Source organism: Lithobates pipiens, unplaced genomic scaffold, assembly GCF_037356315.1.
Source record: "Lithobates pipiens isolate NorthernLeopardFrog02 unplaced genomic scaffold, aLitPip1_a1.2 Scaffold_27, whole genome shotgun sequence".
NCBI lineage: Eukaryota > Metazoa > Chordata > Amphibia > Anura > Ranidae > Lithobates > Lithobates pipiens.
The window spans coordinates 138044516-138061392 of NW_027507788.1; the positions used below are offsets into that span (position 1 = coordinate 138044516).

General features: G+C 44.2%; 1 protein-coding gene across 3 annotated transcripts in view; it reads right to left on the minus strand.

Moving 5' to 3' along the window:
- Positions 1-16877, minus strand: part of LENG8 (leukocyte receptor cluster member 8) — a 53445-nt gene that overhangs the window by 20925 nt on the left and 15643 nt on the right. Inside the window, exons 2-8 of one of the 3 annotated variants that reach the window (XM_077457553.1) lie at positions 16336-16407; positions 11759-11921; positions 10942-11040; positions 6255-6368; positions 5798-6038; positions 788-956; positions 502-687 (exon numbers count right to left, since the gene is read on the minus strand). In XM_077457553.1, coding sequence (XP_077313679.1) covers positions 502-687; positions 788-956; positions 5798-6038; positions 6255-6368; positions 10942-11040; positions 11759-11921; positions 16336-16373 — 1010 coding nt within the window. In that variant the 5' untranslated portion in view covers positions 16374-16407. Of the gene's footprint in view, positions 1-501; positions 691-787; positions 957-5797; positions 6039-6254; positions 6369-10941; positions 11041-11758; positions 11922-16335; positions 16408-16877 lie in introns of all 3 variants that reach the window. The other 2 variants (XM_077457552.1, XM_077457554.1) reach the window with 2 other exon arrangements.

The following is a 16877-nucleotide window of genomic DNA, read 5'->3' on the forward strand; positions in this document are numbered from 1 at the left end:
TGCAGCGTTACAGGGCGACTTACATACAGTAGGGGTCAGGTAAGGCTCTGGGGAGATCCATCATGAATCTAATAATTTTGCCAAAGTGGTGGAGATGCAGACAGATGGAAAAAGCTTCTGCTTGTGAAAAACCAAACATCTTCAATCCGTATGTAAATTAGGAAACCTGTTCTCAGAGAGTTTGTCCAGCACCAAGGACACTAGCAAAAAAATAATAAAAAAAATAAAAGTGTAGCATTGGGAATGAGAGGGCTTATCCTGGCTGACCTAACAAGCTTACCAGCATCCTCAATGGAAGGTGCCGCATATAACCATGGCCAAAATGTAAAAAGCCTGTGTCCTGTACGTACATTTAATACATTTTTTGCCAAATTTCGAAGCCATCCAAGACATTGAGTAAACAAACATATCAAAAGTTTGGGCCTGATCATGAAGGTTTTTTACTCCTGAACATGGGTAAATGTATGACAGTATTTGCTGAAACTCATCAAGGATATATACCCTGGTAAAGGTTCTCTACTCCAGTCTATAGTAAACGCTGAACCATCTTGCAATCTGGCTTGTAGAACTTCTTTAAGGAGTTTCTCAGTCCGATCCTTATCTTCCTCTGACTCACATGCAGTAAAGCAACGCTGAACATATTCCTTCATTGCTGGCGGCCAGTCATCTGGTTTTGCAGAAGAATTACTGCTACAATCAAGATTGCATATTAATTAAAGTGCATCCAAGAAGAAAGCACGGACCACTAATAATGAATGTTTCAATAAGTACAATATTAATTGGTTACCAGTGATCTTGGCTCTTCTCAGTTTGCTGTTGTAACATATGGTGATGCAAACGTGCTGGCTGCTGCACACTATTGTTATTATGTTGATCATTCGATGTAAAGTTCTGATTGGTCATTACCATAGGACGCTTCTGAATGTTAAATTTAAGACCACCAGCTCCAGGAGCTTCTGCAAGAAGGGAAAGGTAAAAATGTATTCAAAAGAAATATATTTTTCATCCATTTTAAAAGTTTATTTTTTAAGCTTTATATATAAAAAAAAGATTGTATATAGATTATAAAAATAAACATGAAAATAGGATTTTTTTGTACTCACCGTAAAACCCTTTTCTCTGTAGGTCACCGACTGACACAGCTCCTCTTAGGACCATTGGGTTGTTAAGCCACCTTTAGGAGAGGACTAGGCATGACATGTTGTTAACATGCAATAATAAAACTAGAACTTTCTAGTTCCACCCAAGGAGCGGTCCCTTAGGTAACGACCCCACAGCCTGCAAGTCAACAAGCAGTATAACTTAGAGAAAAATAAGAGGGTCAGGTGCTGTGTCAGTCGGTGAACTACAGAGAAAAGGATTTTACTGTGAGAACAAAAAAAATCCTATTTTCTCTTTACGTTCACCGACTGACACAGCTCCTCTCAGACCATTGGGATGTCCCCAAGCAGTGCCAAAACAAGGGGTGGGAAAAAAAAAACAGCATAAAACTTCACCCACAATGGCATGTGGGAACTAGTATAAAAAAAAAAAAAAAAAAAAAACACACTTTACCCACAAAAAAATAAATAAATAAAAAAAAGTGTGGGAATAACCAAAACTTTTTTTACCTACAAAAAAATAAAAAATAAATTAAAAAAAATTAAAACACACGGTGCTCCTAAAATGAGTGTCACTATCGCACCCGAACTGCGGTAACAAATGCAACGGTGCATTTACTTAAAGGTAAAAAAAAAATGTAATTGCAATTATACAGCCGCCTGCAAAACTTTGCGGTAAAAGTGTGAACAGACGACCAAGTCGCTGCTTTGCACACTTGAGCGACAGACGCTTGATGTCGGAAGGCCCAAGACGTTCCGATTGCCCTTGTGGAGTGGGCCATGACCGGAAAGGGGGGCACCTGTCCCTTCAAGGCGTAGGCCTGTACTACAATCTGTCTGATCCACCTGGAAATGGCGGCCGACGAGACCGCCATGCCTTTTTTCGGACCAGCCACCGCAACAAACAAGGAGTCTGACTTCCGAAAGGGGGCCGTAGCAGACAAATACACCATCAGAGCCCACACCACAACCAGGGCATGAAGGGTCACCTCCTTAGGATGTGTTGGCTTAGGACACAGATGGTAACAGAATGTCTTCATTGATATGGAACGCCGAAACCACCTTCGGCAGAAAAAAAAAAAAAAAGGTTGCGGCCGCAACACATTATCCTTGTGGATAACCAGATAGGGCGACTTGCAAGACAAGGCCGCCAGTTCCGAAACCCTCCTGGCCGAAGTAATGGCCACTAGAAAGACCACTTTCAGGGAAAGTCAACAGAGGGATCTGATATTTTCAAACGGTTTCTTAAGCGCCGATAACACCAGGTTCAGATCCCACGGGGGTAACTGTGGACGCACCGGAGGAACTACATGACGGACCCCTTGAACAAAAGTGCCCACCAGAGAGTGAAATGCCAGGGGGGAGGAAGAGGAAGAGGAAGAAAAAAAAATAAAAATAAAAAAAAAGAAAGATATTTGCCCTTATAAAAAGTAAACTCTCTAAGAAGCATCCCACTGATGCTTCTTATCATTTAGTCCATTATAATAATTAAAGTATAGCCGCTGTAATCTAGCCCAAATCGCATATTACTTACCGTTTAAAGAAACTTTAAAAATCCTGTTTCCAGGGGTAAAGCAGCGCCATCTTAAGTATTGTTTTCTGAGTCCACAGTGGAGTGCATTTCAGCCCTTACATTGAGCACTTCCTGTACCGTTAACCAAGCCTCCTTCTCAATCCAACATTTCTATGGTAACCCTGCTTCCCTGTTCATAGCTGACTTGTTTTATTTCATAGTATTTACTTGTGCTGATTACCTAGTGTTTGCCTGTGTGAGTCCTATCAGCTTCAGCTAATAAGACTGCACTTATTTCTGTCCCATGCGTGTTTTACACTGTATGTGATGTCACATTGTGTGTAGAAGGAAGCTCTGAGTGATTAGCAGCCTCCTGGGAGTTCAGTGTTGTGCAGTAGGAAGTCCTGATAGCAGATAGATAAGACAGTGTGTGCCATAAATCAGGGGAGATCTGGGCATGCTCAGGGACTTCATTCTAAAGAACAAAAAGGATTACAACAATACTGAGCAAGTAAGGAGATATCTACAAGCAGTGTTCATTAGGGTTTTTTATGCTGATTTACATCAGAAAAAGTTGTGGCGGAGGGTTTACAACCACTTTAATGGTGCTTAACGCCTTACCGCCCCCAAAAGGGCCTCCCAGCGAGCCGGGAGTACGGGTATTGCTGGAGGAGAAGAATCTGTTTTTCGGCCAAGAGAGGAACTCTATCTTGTAGCCTGAGGAAATCAGATCGCAGACCCATTAGTCGGACGGCCGGACGGACGAAAAAGCAGCTTGTGAGCGGAAACTTAGGGCCCTTGCCTACGGCGTGGCTCCTTAGCCTTCCTGGCCTGTGGGAGTAGTGTACTCTTACCACCTGTGGCATTTTTAATAATGTCATCCAATGAGGCTCCAAAGAGCCAGTCGCCAAGGAAGGGAAGATCCGTCAGGGCTTTCTTAGATGCCTGGTCAGTAGACCAACATTTTAGCCAAATCAAGCGCTTAAGCACCACTGCTGACATTGAAGCCCTGGACAACAGAGTGAGTGTCCAGGGCCGCGTCACAAATGTACTTAAGGCTGTGCACTAATTGGTCTGCTAGTTCCATGCAGACAGGAGAAGCCCGTTGCTCTCCCTTTTCACGGTGAAAATGTTTTGTCCACTCACTCAGCGTCTGCAACACAAGTGTGGATGCCATTACTGGTCGCATAGTTGACCCCACAACTGTTAAGGAACGAGCCACTGCCTCAGCTTTCCTGTCCGTGGGGTCCTTAAAGGCAGGAGTCCCCTCTACCGGGATCGTGGTTACTTTGTTTAACCTGGATACTGGGGGGGGGGGGGTCCACGACCGGAGGAGCCGATAACTTTGAGAAGTCTCTCCTCAAAGGGGTAACGCACCGCCATGTATTTGGGGACCGAAAAGGGTCCTTTCCGGTCGACCCCATTCCTTGTAAATGAACTTATCGAAATAAGTCAGATACGGGAACACCTTAGGTGAATGGGCTGGCTTACGGGACCAAAAAGGTGACCGCTACATCAGCAGAGGGATCTGCTGGCTCCTAAATTTTTAGGGTATCACACACAGCTGTGATCAGTGCTCCAACAAGCGCTTTGTCACGCACAGACCCAGACGGGGACTCATCCACTGTCTGATCGGCCCTGGTCAGCATCATCTGAAACGACAGAGCAGGGACCACCAGCCTCAGCAGGGCCCGAGTCTGCGTCAGAGCTCTCCCCGGAGGATGGGGGTAGGGGCTGTTTACCACCTTTGCGCCCACGCACCGCCTCAATCTTGGCAATGAACAAATTGAGGACCGCCGACAAAGCGTCCAGAGGCACTGCACTCTCTGCAGACGAACCGGTTGCAATTGCCTGGACTTCAGGGGAAGAAACAGTCTGCCACCTGTTGGGGACTTAGGACAGTGATGGTCCCACCCTCCTAACTGCTGCTGGCTGAGGGGCGCTTTCGCACAGCACTCACCACCCTGACTGGTTCTGCACCGTTCAGCTAATAGTGCCTGCGAGACCACACCGCGCTGTGCAGAGCTGCTTTTAAAGGTTGCTGAAACTGACCAAAAACTTGTTCAGGCTTCAAGAAAATGCCCGCTGAGCGTCCAGTATAAAAGGACATAATCACAGCGAAAATGGCAGCCGATCTACAGTAAAATGGCCACAGAGCAAGCTGCTCCTTGGTCACACCAAAAATGGCCCCGGAGCACTGTATACCATGTGGGACAGTGAAAAACCAAGCAGAGAAATGGCGGTGAAAAAGCGCTACAGCGATCAACAGTCTCCAGACACCTCCAGGAAGAGACCTACACACATCCAGGGCACAGAGAGCCCCTGTCTATGGCACACACACCGCTCAGTAGCATCCCCCACAGAGAAGGGGGGGGGGGGGGGGGGGGAGATAGATTACACTCACCGACCGCCTCTGGAGCGGAGGCATGTCGTGGCCGGCCCAAAGCGGAAGCTCTGGTCTCCCCACACTCGCTGGCCAGGCTGGGGAGACTACAAGGATAAGAGTATCCAGCCTGTCACCTAGCTGGCTGTTGATAGCAGATCATAGGATCTTTAATCTTGCGCAAAAAGCAAAGCTTCTGCATAAAAAAATAAATATATATATAATATATTATGGACCTTCACTAGGCAGAAAAAAAAAAAACTGAAGCTGCAATGCAGGCTGTGGGGTTGTTACCCAAGGGACCGCCCCTTGGACAAAACTAGAAAGTTCTAGTTTTATCATTACATGTTAACATGTCATGCCTAGTCCTCTCCTGAAGGTGGCATAACAACCCAATGGTCTAAGAGAGGAGCTGTGTCAGTCAGTGAACGTAAGAGAAAAGGTTTGACAAGTACAATTGACTAAAGAGACCACAGAGAGGAGAGCAGTTTGCTCTGCAATAGCAACCATAGAAATGTGAAGGCTACTAATGAGATATTAACGTTCTGTAAATGGGCTTATTTTAGCACAAAATTTTAAAGTAAATCAAACTAAACAAGGAAACAGAAGCCCCATCTGCTTATAGGATAAAAGAGAGCATAATAATGAAACCTAAGTTTAGCTGTAGAATTAGTTGAAATCTTCCATCCTCTGACCCCCCCCCCCCAAAATCTTCCAGAACGGCATGTATTGCAGATAGGTACTACATATGAGTCTTTATTGTGCAACGGCACACATTTTAACGTACAGCAATCAACTTACGTTTCATGCGGTTCCACAACTGTTGTCCTTTCTTTTGTTTGTTAGAGTCATAGTTATGCTGCTGAGTGTAACTGTTGGCATTTGTGTTGGAATGTTGGCTGCCTGAAGATGCTCCTTGAGGACCAGATTGTGACAAACTATGACTTACACTTTGAGGGGAAGCTGGCTGGTTACCAGAGGAAGAAACCTGTGACTGGATAGTAGAATAAGACATGCTGTCTTCAAGGCCAGGAACTGGAGGCTGGAATAAAAAAAAAAAAAAAAAAAAAAGAAAAAAAATGAATTGTCATTACTTTCAATAATGTTATTTGTCTGCATGTTCTGGATAGGCGAGCGATTGCATCTTGCTTGCTTTACGCAGCCAAAGCATTACTACCTTGCACATTATATTTTTTAATAATAACTTTATACATAACTACTGCCCTTAGACTATCTGGAAGAGAAATAAAAGTCCTACCTGCGTTATGTTTCCTTGGTGCTGCCCAGCTGCCTGGGTCTGTTGAGATGCCTGTGTTTGGTAAGAACCTGACATACCATACTGACCAGGAGAAGTATATCCACTATACAAATTCTAGAAAATATAATAAAAAAAAAAAAAAGGAAGGACATTACTAAACTGCAAATTTAACAATGCTGTTTTAACCACTTGACCCCCAGCCAAATGCTGACATTTCTCTCATACATGCAAAAATCAAACATGCATTTTGTGTGCTAGAAAATTACTTAGAACACACACGAGTACACCCCTCACAGATTTGTAAATCTTTAATTATATTTTGTTCATGTAAAACTGAAGAAATGACACTTTGCTACAAAGTAGTGAGTGTACAGCTTGTAGAACAGTGCAAGTTTGCTGTCCCCTCAAAATAACCAACAGCCATTAAAGTGATTGTTAACCCACTTATCAAATATTGTTATCCCCTCTGTACCTTAACTTGTGTCCCTGTGCTATGTAAAAAAAAAAAAAAAAAAAAATTCCACCGATCAGTACAGAAATAATCTGCACTCTGAGCACCCAGCCGATTCCTCTCCTCTCTTGTCTCAGCTCACAGCGCCAGTGGACGGGGCCCAGCCCTCCCGCTCTCATCCGGGAGGGGAAGAAAAGAGACAGAGCGGACAATCAGCTGAGCGGTGCGAGCCACGCTCATACAAGGTACAGATCAGCAGATCTTTTTAGATTACACAGACATTAAGGTACAGAGGGGATAAGCAGATTTGATAACAGATACAAGAGGAGCAGGAGTGTAGGGGGGCGGGCACTGGTATGAGCGGGGGGAGGGGGGGGGGGGGGAGGACGACAGACACAGGGAGAGCTCTAGCTGACGTAATCACGCAAAGGGACCACGATGTCAGGGCTCAGTAGCCATGATTATTGAGGTCCATTTGCAGAGTATAACCAGGCAGGATCAGCCAGGTTTTTTTAGGGTATACAGGGGGCCAAATGACACAGCACAAACACTGTGTTGTATAACATGCTTTAAGGGAACAGGATATGTTTTTTTTTCGGGGGTTCACAAGAGCTTTAATGTCTAAACCGCTGGCAAAAAGAGTACAACCTTAAGTGAAAATTTCCAAATTGGACCCAATTAGCCATTTTCCCTCCCCGATGTCATGCAATTCGTTAGTGTTACAAGGTCAGATGTGTGAATGGGGAGCAAGTGTGTTAAATTTGGTGTCATCACTCTCACATACTGGTCACTGAATGTACAACATGGCACCGCATGGCAAAAGACGGAGGATCTGAAAAAAAGAATTGTTTCTCTACATAAAGATGCAATAAAGATGCTACAAGATTGCCAAGACCCTAAAACTGAGCTGCAGCACGGTGGCCAAGACCATACAGCGATTTAACAGGACACGTTCCACTCAGAACAGGCGTCGCCATGGTCAACCAAAGACGTTGAGTGCATGTGCTCCGTGTCACATCCAGAGATCGTCTTTGGGAGTGCTGCTAGCATTGCTGCAGAGGTTGAAGGGGTGGAGGGTTAGCCTGTCAGTGCTCAGACCATACGCCGCACGCTGCATCAAATTGGTCTACGTGGCCGCCAAGCCTCTTCTAAAGATTAGGCACAAGAAAGCCCGCAAAACAGTTTGCTGAAGGCAAGCAGACTAAGGACATGGTTTACTGGAACCATGTTCTGTGGTCTGACGAGACCAAAATAAACGTATTTGGTTCAGATGGTGTCGAGCGTGTGTGGCAGCAACCAAGTGAGGAGTACAAAGACAAGCGCGTCTTGCCTACAGTCAAGCATGGTGGTGGGAGTGTCATGGTCTGGGTCTGCATGAGCACTGGGGAGCTACAGGTCATTGAGGGAACCATGAATGCCAACATGTAAATGTAATGACACATACTGAAGCAGAACATGATCCCCTCCCTTCGGAGAGTGAGTGGCAGGGCAGTACTCCAACATAACCCCAAACACACCTCCAAAAAGGACCACTGCCTTGCTAAAGAAGCCAAGGGTAAAGGCGATGGACTGGCCAAGCATGTCTCCAGACCCAAACCCTATTTAACATCTGTGGGGCATCCTGAAAGTGAAGGTGAAGGAGCGCAAGGTCTCTAACATCCACCAGCTCAGTGATATCGTCATGGAGGAGTGGAAGAGGACTCCAGTGGCAACCTGTGAACTCCATGCCCACGAGGGTTAAGGCAGTGCTGGAAAAAAAAAAAAAAAAAAGTGGCCACACAAAATATTGACACTTTGGGCCCCATTTTGGACATTCACTTAAGGGTGTGTTCACTTTTGTTGACAGCAGTTTAGACATTAATGGCTGTGAGTGGAGTGATTTTGAGGGAGCAGCACATTTACACTGTTATACAAGCTGTACACTCACTACTTTACATTGTAGCAAAGTCCTAGAGAATAAAATGGTAATTAGGGATTCACCAATACCAAGCATTTTCACGAGTATTCATGAAAATGCTCCAGACATCGAATCCAATACTTTGCGTTGCGATTTGGGCGGGGAGTTATGCTTTACACAATTTTTCCAGGGACAGGGAGGGCTGGTCCTTTAGAAGGGAATTATCAACATAAAATGCAAATGACTCCCTTGAGAACAAAGTTGAAACCTGAGAAAGTGCCTTGAAAGCATCCTCCTGTTGGTAAAGGGGTAACGACCCCTTGAACCAAGAGTTGTGAAAGGAGCAAGCACATCTGCCCGCCATGACATGAATGACGGCAAATTGGAGAGCACATAACTCCAGTTTGTAGACATTGGAAATTAAGCTTTGAACTTAAGATATTTTGGGACCAAAAGGCTGAGGGGGCCAACACACAGTCTGCAACTTTGGGTGCTCCATCACCGAAGACGCAATGGTGCCAGCCCTGGTTGATTTGGAAGGCCTCGTCTTCTTAAGAATGTATGTTCTTGACTTAGGATTGGCATTGGGAAAGCTTTTTGTTCTGGGAAAGAACAATATACTCTTACCCTCACTTATCTCCTTGATATACCTATCCAATCACCACCACTACAAGGGTGGATTCGTGGTCACCATACCCCAAAGAGATGATGGGGGGGGGGGGGGGGGAACCCCACACACCTTTCTGACTTCCTACAGAACCTAACCCCTTTGACCAATCAAAATCACCCTGATTCAACCCATAAGCCCTACCAAAAGAAGATTTCAAACCACTACAACAGTTTTGTGGGCAGGGACAGCTAATCACTCACAAAAAGGTAAGTGCAGTGTTGACCAGGCAGGGTGTAGACACTGTAGAGTATTCATTTACCTGTCCACCGATTGTGAAAAGGGCGAACTTAACTTTAAAAAGGGAACATGGTGCTTTCTTTACCCTTCATTAGCAAAGTTCAGGTTTACTTTAAATGCATATTTCACATATATGCATAGCATTAACATGGATTGACCATATTGCACAGTCATTCATTTTGAAGAGCACCCCAACACATTTTGCTAGTGCACTATAGAGATTTGAATAAACTGTGCTACCCGAGCCAGGAAAATGCCACAGGTCAAGCAATGGCAATCCTTTCACAATCAACAGGTTGTTTTACCACAATATATGGCAAACACACAAGAAGAAATGTTAAAAAAAAAAAAAAAAATAAAAAAAAGAAGACCAGCATGAATCAACCATAAGGGCCAGTTCACACCACTTCAGCCCCGGAGCATTTGGCTGGCCAAAGACCAGAGCACTTTTTGTGATTCGGCACTGCGTCGCTTTAACTGACAATTGGACAGTCGTGCGAAGTGGCTCCCAAACAAAATTGACTTATTCCCCCCCCCCCCCCCACAAATGGAGCTTTCTTTTGGTGGCATTTGATAACCTCTGCGTTTATTTTTTGCGCTAAAAAGAAAAAAAGCCAATTTTGAAAAAAGAAAAACGCAGTAAGCATTTGGTTTGTGCAAAACTTATAGCGTCTACAAAATAGGGTATAGTTTTCTGGCATTTTTATAATTTTATTTACTAGTAATGGCGGCAACCGGTGTTCATCGTAATTGCGAGTTATGGAGGACAGACAATTTTGGCGCTATTTTGGGACCACATTTATACAGCGATCAGAAATGCACTGATTACTGTGTAAATGTGACTGGCAGTGAAGGGTTTAACCAGGAGGGGGCGCTGCAGGGGTTAAGTGAGGCCAAGGGAGCCATTCTAACTGTGGAGGGGAGGGGCTGTGTGTGACATGACACTGATCACCGCTCCCAATCACAGGGAGCTGTGATCAGTGTCATTAGGCAGAACTGGGAAATGCTTGTTTACATCAGCATTTCCCAGTTTTTCCTCTCCCGGCAGGTGCATGCACCTGCTATCCAAGCCTCACGAGATCACGTACAATAATGTGATTTCGCGGAGCCAACCTGTGTGTTCCGGTGCATTTTTGATCTGTTTTACAGCGTTCCAGAACAGTTCTGTGCAGGAAAAGTTCAGCATGTTCTACTTTTATTTTCTGGAACTGCAAGCACCAGTGTGTACTATGCCACTGAAAACCATATAACCTACTTTCAATGCGTTTTTGATGCAGAAAAAAAAATGAAAATAAATAAACACACACACACACACACACACTGGACTGCATGTGGTGTAAATTGGCTCTAAAATTGTGTCCTCATAGGCAAACTGCATACAATTTATGAGAGACAATTTGCATACGTTACTAAGAATTATAAACATACATACCATTGGATAATAGTAGTTGTAAGCATATTGGTAGTTATACTGAGAGTACCACTGGTAATACTGTTGTTGCATTGTTACATCTCCCTGTGGTGCAGAGTACTAAAAATATAAAATAAAAATACGTTAGCATTTTTTTTTTTTGATACGCTGAAATAAAAAATAAAAAAAAAGTACACCTGTCATGAGATAAGTTTAGGAACTGCCATTGTTGGCTTTATGCCAAAGCCAATTGCATGCCATCAACAATTTGAAGTCACATCCCCAGAGCAAGCATTCCTTATGTGCGTTTCAAAAAAGGGCCAGAAATCTTAATCTCTACACTTGTTCTTAGATAGCAACTCAAACACGTTAAGCAAGTATACGTAAACAATCTAGGGTGAATACAATAGATTAAAACTCCTTTCACATATGCAAATTGGATGTGTTCTGAACCAGTTTACATTGACTGCAAATTTAAAAAGGGTACTGGCCGTTTTTGTGAGCACTGCAGTTCAGATGCAAATTCCAGGCTAATTGCCTTCTATTGAAACGGATCTGAATCGCACCTCAAGATCAGTTTTGAACAAACTATCCGGGAAAAATAAAAAACACACACACGGCACATGGGGATCTCTTTTGGGTCTGGTATGGATTTTATAGGCAACCCCACGCAAAAAAAAAAAAAAAAAAAAAAAAGAAGAAGGACTGTGGCACCAACCCCCCCATAGTTATACTTTTATATATATTTTCCTAGTTAGATCTAACAATTTCCAAGGAATCTTCCCAAACCAACATATAGATGTATGAGTCAATGTTCACTTCTAAGTTAGGACTTTACCTGAGCATTTGACTGCCCGTCATCTGATCCTTTATTAGCTGCAGAGGCAGAACTGGTGGCTTTGCTAATGCTTGCTAAAGCCTGCCTTGCTTTTTCCCACTCAGGATTCTCATGCATTGGCGATTCCAATGCACCATCTCTGCTGGAACCATACTGCTGAACCCTGTGAGGAAAATAAATCATTCGAAAATTAAAAGAAAGGTTTCACAACCAAAATAGAAAAGCAGGGTGTGTTCAATTCTAAAAAGCCAAGTGCAGGGGGTGTAGAAAAGAATAACAGCTTTCCCCTACTTTAAAATAATCATTTAGTTGCTTTGCAGCCTAAAATAAGACCTTTTTTTGTTTTATCCAGCTCACATTACTGCGTTTCAGGAATGAATGTAAAATCGTTCGCGTTTCCGGCACACAGGCAAACACGGATATTCAGTAGACATGCAGGGGTGCTAAAAATTCACAGCGGGGGGGGGGGGGGGGGGGGGTTGGTGGACGGGACGACTGGAAAACAGCACGGGGGAGACGACTGGAAAACAGCATGGGGGGGGGGGGGACTGGGAAGAAAAAAAAAAAAGAGAGCTGGACAAGCAAGGAGAGAGAAGAAGAGTGCCGGGTGTGAGGAGTTATCAGTGTCTAAGTGATTCCGGAAAGATTACCGTACTTCATTTACCTTCTACAAAGCACATTCCGGTCAGAGGCACTGGGCAGTGGAACTCAGACAGGAGAGGATCACATGGCACGGCACAGGGACAGAAGACAGGAGCAGGGATGGGGTCAGATGTCAGAATCCTCCCACATGCAGGGACGTCCATCACTTGATCGCCACGCACTGTTCTGAGTAATGGGAGGAGGGGAGCAAACTCCACAGCCTGTGCCTCCGATAAATCTGTATACCGGCCAGACTTAACATACTGTGCAGGAGAAACTCAGAGCGAAATGTCGGGAGGCGGACCTGGGAGGGAAAGCTGCTCTGCAGTTTACCCCACAAAGCATGGCCGCCCTCCATAACAATATCCCCCGTAATGGGCAGCACCGGGGAGGGCCCCACCCCATTTTCTGGGCCATTATCGGCAAGAATTTTCTTTCAGCAAATAGCCGAAAAGGCCATTTTCGACCGATATGTTTCGGCGGCCGAAATTTCGGCGCATCCCTAGTTGTTTGACGGGGCACTGACTGACAGCTGATAGGTACCTTTTGATGGGGCTGTGCTGATAATCAATGTGCCCCTCCAAAAAGGGAGAGCCGCTGATCGGCTCTCCCTGTCAGCACAAACCTAGGAATAGAGTTTACCAGCACTTCCTGGTTCACACAATTAGCTGCAATTGTCAGCTCTGTCAAAGGCTTCTTACCACGATCGGAGACACGGGCACACGCTGGCATGTTATCCTGCTGGACGTCATGTGACACCCAGTCAGGATAACAGAACTACTTCCCAGCCGTCAATCTGCTATAGGCCGGGAAGTGGTTAATGACCAGGCAATTTTTTGTGATACGGCACTGTGTAGCTTTAACTGATAATTTTGCGGTTGTGTGATGCTGTGCTCAAACAAAATGTATGTCCTTTTATTCCCACAAATAGAGCTTTCTTTCAGTATTTGATCACCTCTGGGAGGTTTTTATTTTTAGGCGCTAAAAAAAAAAAAAAAACATTTTTGGGAAAAAAATAATAATTTTACTTTTTGCTAATAAATAGCCCCAAAAAAATTCTTCCTTAATTTAGGCCAATATGTATTCTACTACAAATCGTATATTGATTGGTTTGCGCAAAAATTATTGCGTCTACAAAATCGGGAATAGATTTATGGCATTTTTATTATACTAGTAAATTGCGATCTTATTTTTAGCTGGACTGAGACATTGCGGTGGACAGATTGGACACTTTTTTGGGACCATTGACAGTTATACAGTGAACAGAGCGAAATTAGCCACTGATTATTGTATAAACGTCACTGGCAAGGAAGGGGAGAACACCATGGGGCGATCAAGGGGTTGTGTTCCCTAGGGAGGTGTTTTCTAATTGTATGGGGAGGCTGGGCTGACTGGAGGAGAGAGATCACTGTTCCTAATCACTAGGAACAGACGATCTCACGCTATTCCCCTGACAGAATGGGGATCTGTTGGTTAACACTGACAGATTCCTGTTCTGCTTGTCTCTGGAGCAATTGTGGGTGGCCGGTGGACATGGAGTCCGCTGGACCCACTGGCTGGTTTCCCCGCTAGCGAATCGGCACACGCGTCCACATTCGACGTAAAATGACGGCGATTCGCGCAGCCGGGCCAACCTGCCGCAGTATAATTGCGGCGGCTGGTCATTAGAGCTGCACAATTAATCGGTAAATTGTGACCTCGATTCAAACCCTCTGACGATTTCTATTGAAGAGTTTGCCGATTCTTTCACATAAGTGGAGAGACTTATCTGCTCACTCAGCTGTCAAAAAAAAAAAAAAAAAAAAAAAAAAAAAAAAAAAAAAAATGGGACAGTCTGCCAAGTTTTTAAATTGAAACATTGTAACTAACTCTTCCTTCTTAGATCAAAAGGGAAACTTCTGTGCCTAAAGAAAAAGATTTAGGCAGTCTGCCAAGTTTTTAAACAACTAAATGCAGGTAGTTTAACATTAGTTTTTCAATTGGTGCAAACTTTTATGTCACACTGTATTTGCCCAGCGGTCTTTCAAACACAATTTTTTGGGAAAAAATACACTTCAATGAATATATAAAAAAAAAAAAAAAAAAAACAGTAAAGTTAGCCCAATTTTTTGGTTTTAGGCTGGGTTCACACCGCTGCGGGGGGAGAACCGGATGTGATTCGCACAGCAAATCACATCCGATCTCCGTAGCACTGCGAGTTCAGCCATACAGATAGTATGGCTGAACTCGCAGCTGTCCCGCAGCAAACTCGCACAGGACCCTTTTTTGGGTCCGCAACGGAATCGGATCGCATGGGGGTTCACACCATGCGATCCGATTCCTGTGCGAGTCGGCAGATCGCACTGCGATATGCCGACGGATCTGGGGGTGTCATTAACATAACATTGACACCCCCAGCCGTCCGCATAGGGCAGTGTGAACTGCCGGCGGGAGGTGAGCGATGCGGGAAAACGCCGCGGATTCGCGGCGTTCCCGCATCGCAATAGTGTGAACCTAGCCTTAATGTGAAAGATGTTATGCCACGAGAATCGTGATCTACTAAGCAAAAAAAAAAAAAAAAAAAAATCTTAATTCTCATTTTAGCCAGAATCGTGCAGCTCTATTGGTCATCAAGTAGTTAAGGTAAAAATAAAGTTTCGGTTTACACTTACCCTCATTTGATACAGTGCTGTGCACATCTGCAGCTCTTCTATTCCCCAACTTCCAGGTCACACAGCCTTTGCTGAAGCAGCGGGAGACATTGGCTCCTGATGCGGTCAAAGTCAGTGATGAGGGAGCAGGGCAAGCCTCAATGTCTGTCTCAATAGACGCAGACAGGGAGGCTCAGGAGTGAGCCCATACGAGTGCCCACATAGGAAGCAGGTCATGACTTTTGCTGTAAGAGGCAACTGTGTTAGCCCTGGTTCACTCTGGTGCGATTTGACATGTCAAATCGGCAGTAATTGCACCGTCCTAATTGGTGGGGCGCCATACAGATTTCAAAACTTCATTTCTGAAATACTTTGCAATTTCAGCTTGCGATTTCCATTGACATCTGCGCAGAAACCCGCACAGATGTCTGAAATCGCAGCTGAAATCGAGATTGACATGCGGGAGTGAAATTGTGCAAGTTAAGCTGAACTCTCACCGCTTCTTTCCTGCAGGCTCAGTGAGAACCTGGGCTAAATGTCAAATCCTATTCAAAACAGATGGGCTTAAGAGTCACTTTCATTGGTAGTAGGTGTGTACTACTATTTAACATCAGTTTTAATCCAATTGGTTAATTCTGAAACTAACCACCTCCCCAGTTTTAAGAGGGTGTGTACACTTATGCATCCACGTTTTTATTCTTCTCTCCTGCTAAACAATTTCAGTGCGTTTTTTAATTTAATTATACGGATTATAGGTCACAATAAAAAAATAATGGAAACATTTCAGAAGTTGTGTGTTAGATTAATTCTTCTAATACCTAAAAAAAAAACTGGAATTTTTAAGGGGTGTGTAGACTTTTTATATCCACTATATCATCCTATGTCAGCGATAGCGAACCTTGGCACCCCAGATGGTTTGGAACTACGTTTCCCATGATGCTCATGCACTCTGCAGTATAGTTGAGCATCATAGGAAATGCAGTTCCAAAATATCTGGGGTGCCAAGGTTCACCACTGACCTATGAGCAGTTTTAGTTTGTACTTTGGTTAATTTTGTTAGGTATATCAACTTTAAAAAGAGAACCTGACAGTTTTTCACAGAAGGTACAGCACGTTATCTGTACAGGATTCAAATTTCTTATATTAAGATATCACGTTTGCAGCGTTCCTTTGGCTTAGCTGTGCTGATGTGTGGAATAAAACCATTTTTTTTTTACCAAAACAAAACTGCACCGATTTGTTGTACAAAGGTTAAAGGATTAAGAAGATATGGAAAAAAAAGCCATTGAAAATGACAATACATACCATTCAGGATTCAGCGGTTCTCCAAGATTAGTAGCCATTAATGGATTTAAGACCAGACTTCTTAGGCGAGTCCTAATAAACAGAAATCAAAAGAAGTTATATATAAAAAAAAAAAAAAAAAAAAAAAAAAAAAAACCCCACCACACAACATTGCAGGGAATTAAAGCGCGTTTTTTTTTTTTTTTTTTTTTTAAAAGCCAGCAGCTACAAATACTGCAGCTGCTGACTTTTAAAATAGTGACACTTACCTGTCCAGCACGCCCGCGATGTCGGCACCCGAAGCCCATCTCTAGATCGTCTCTCGGGTGCTGCCGCCGCCATCTTGGGTATGGGAATCAGGAAATGGAGCCTTTCGGCTTCATTTCTCGGTTCCCTACTGCGCATGCGCGAGTCGCGCTGCGCAAAAAAGGACGGTCCCCGCTGCCTCTGGGATCTGTGTGTTTCCCAGCAGGCAGCGGGGCACTTGCGGAAAGGGGCGGGCACTGGCGGAAAGGGGCGTAATCTACGCCCCTTTCCGCAGAGAGCTATCCCAGAAGCGGGTG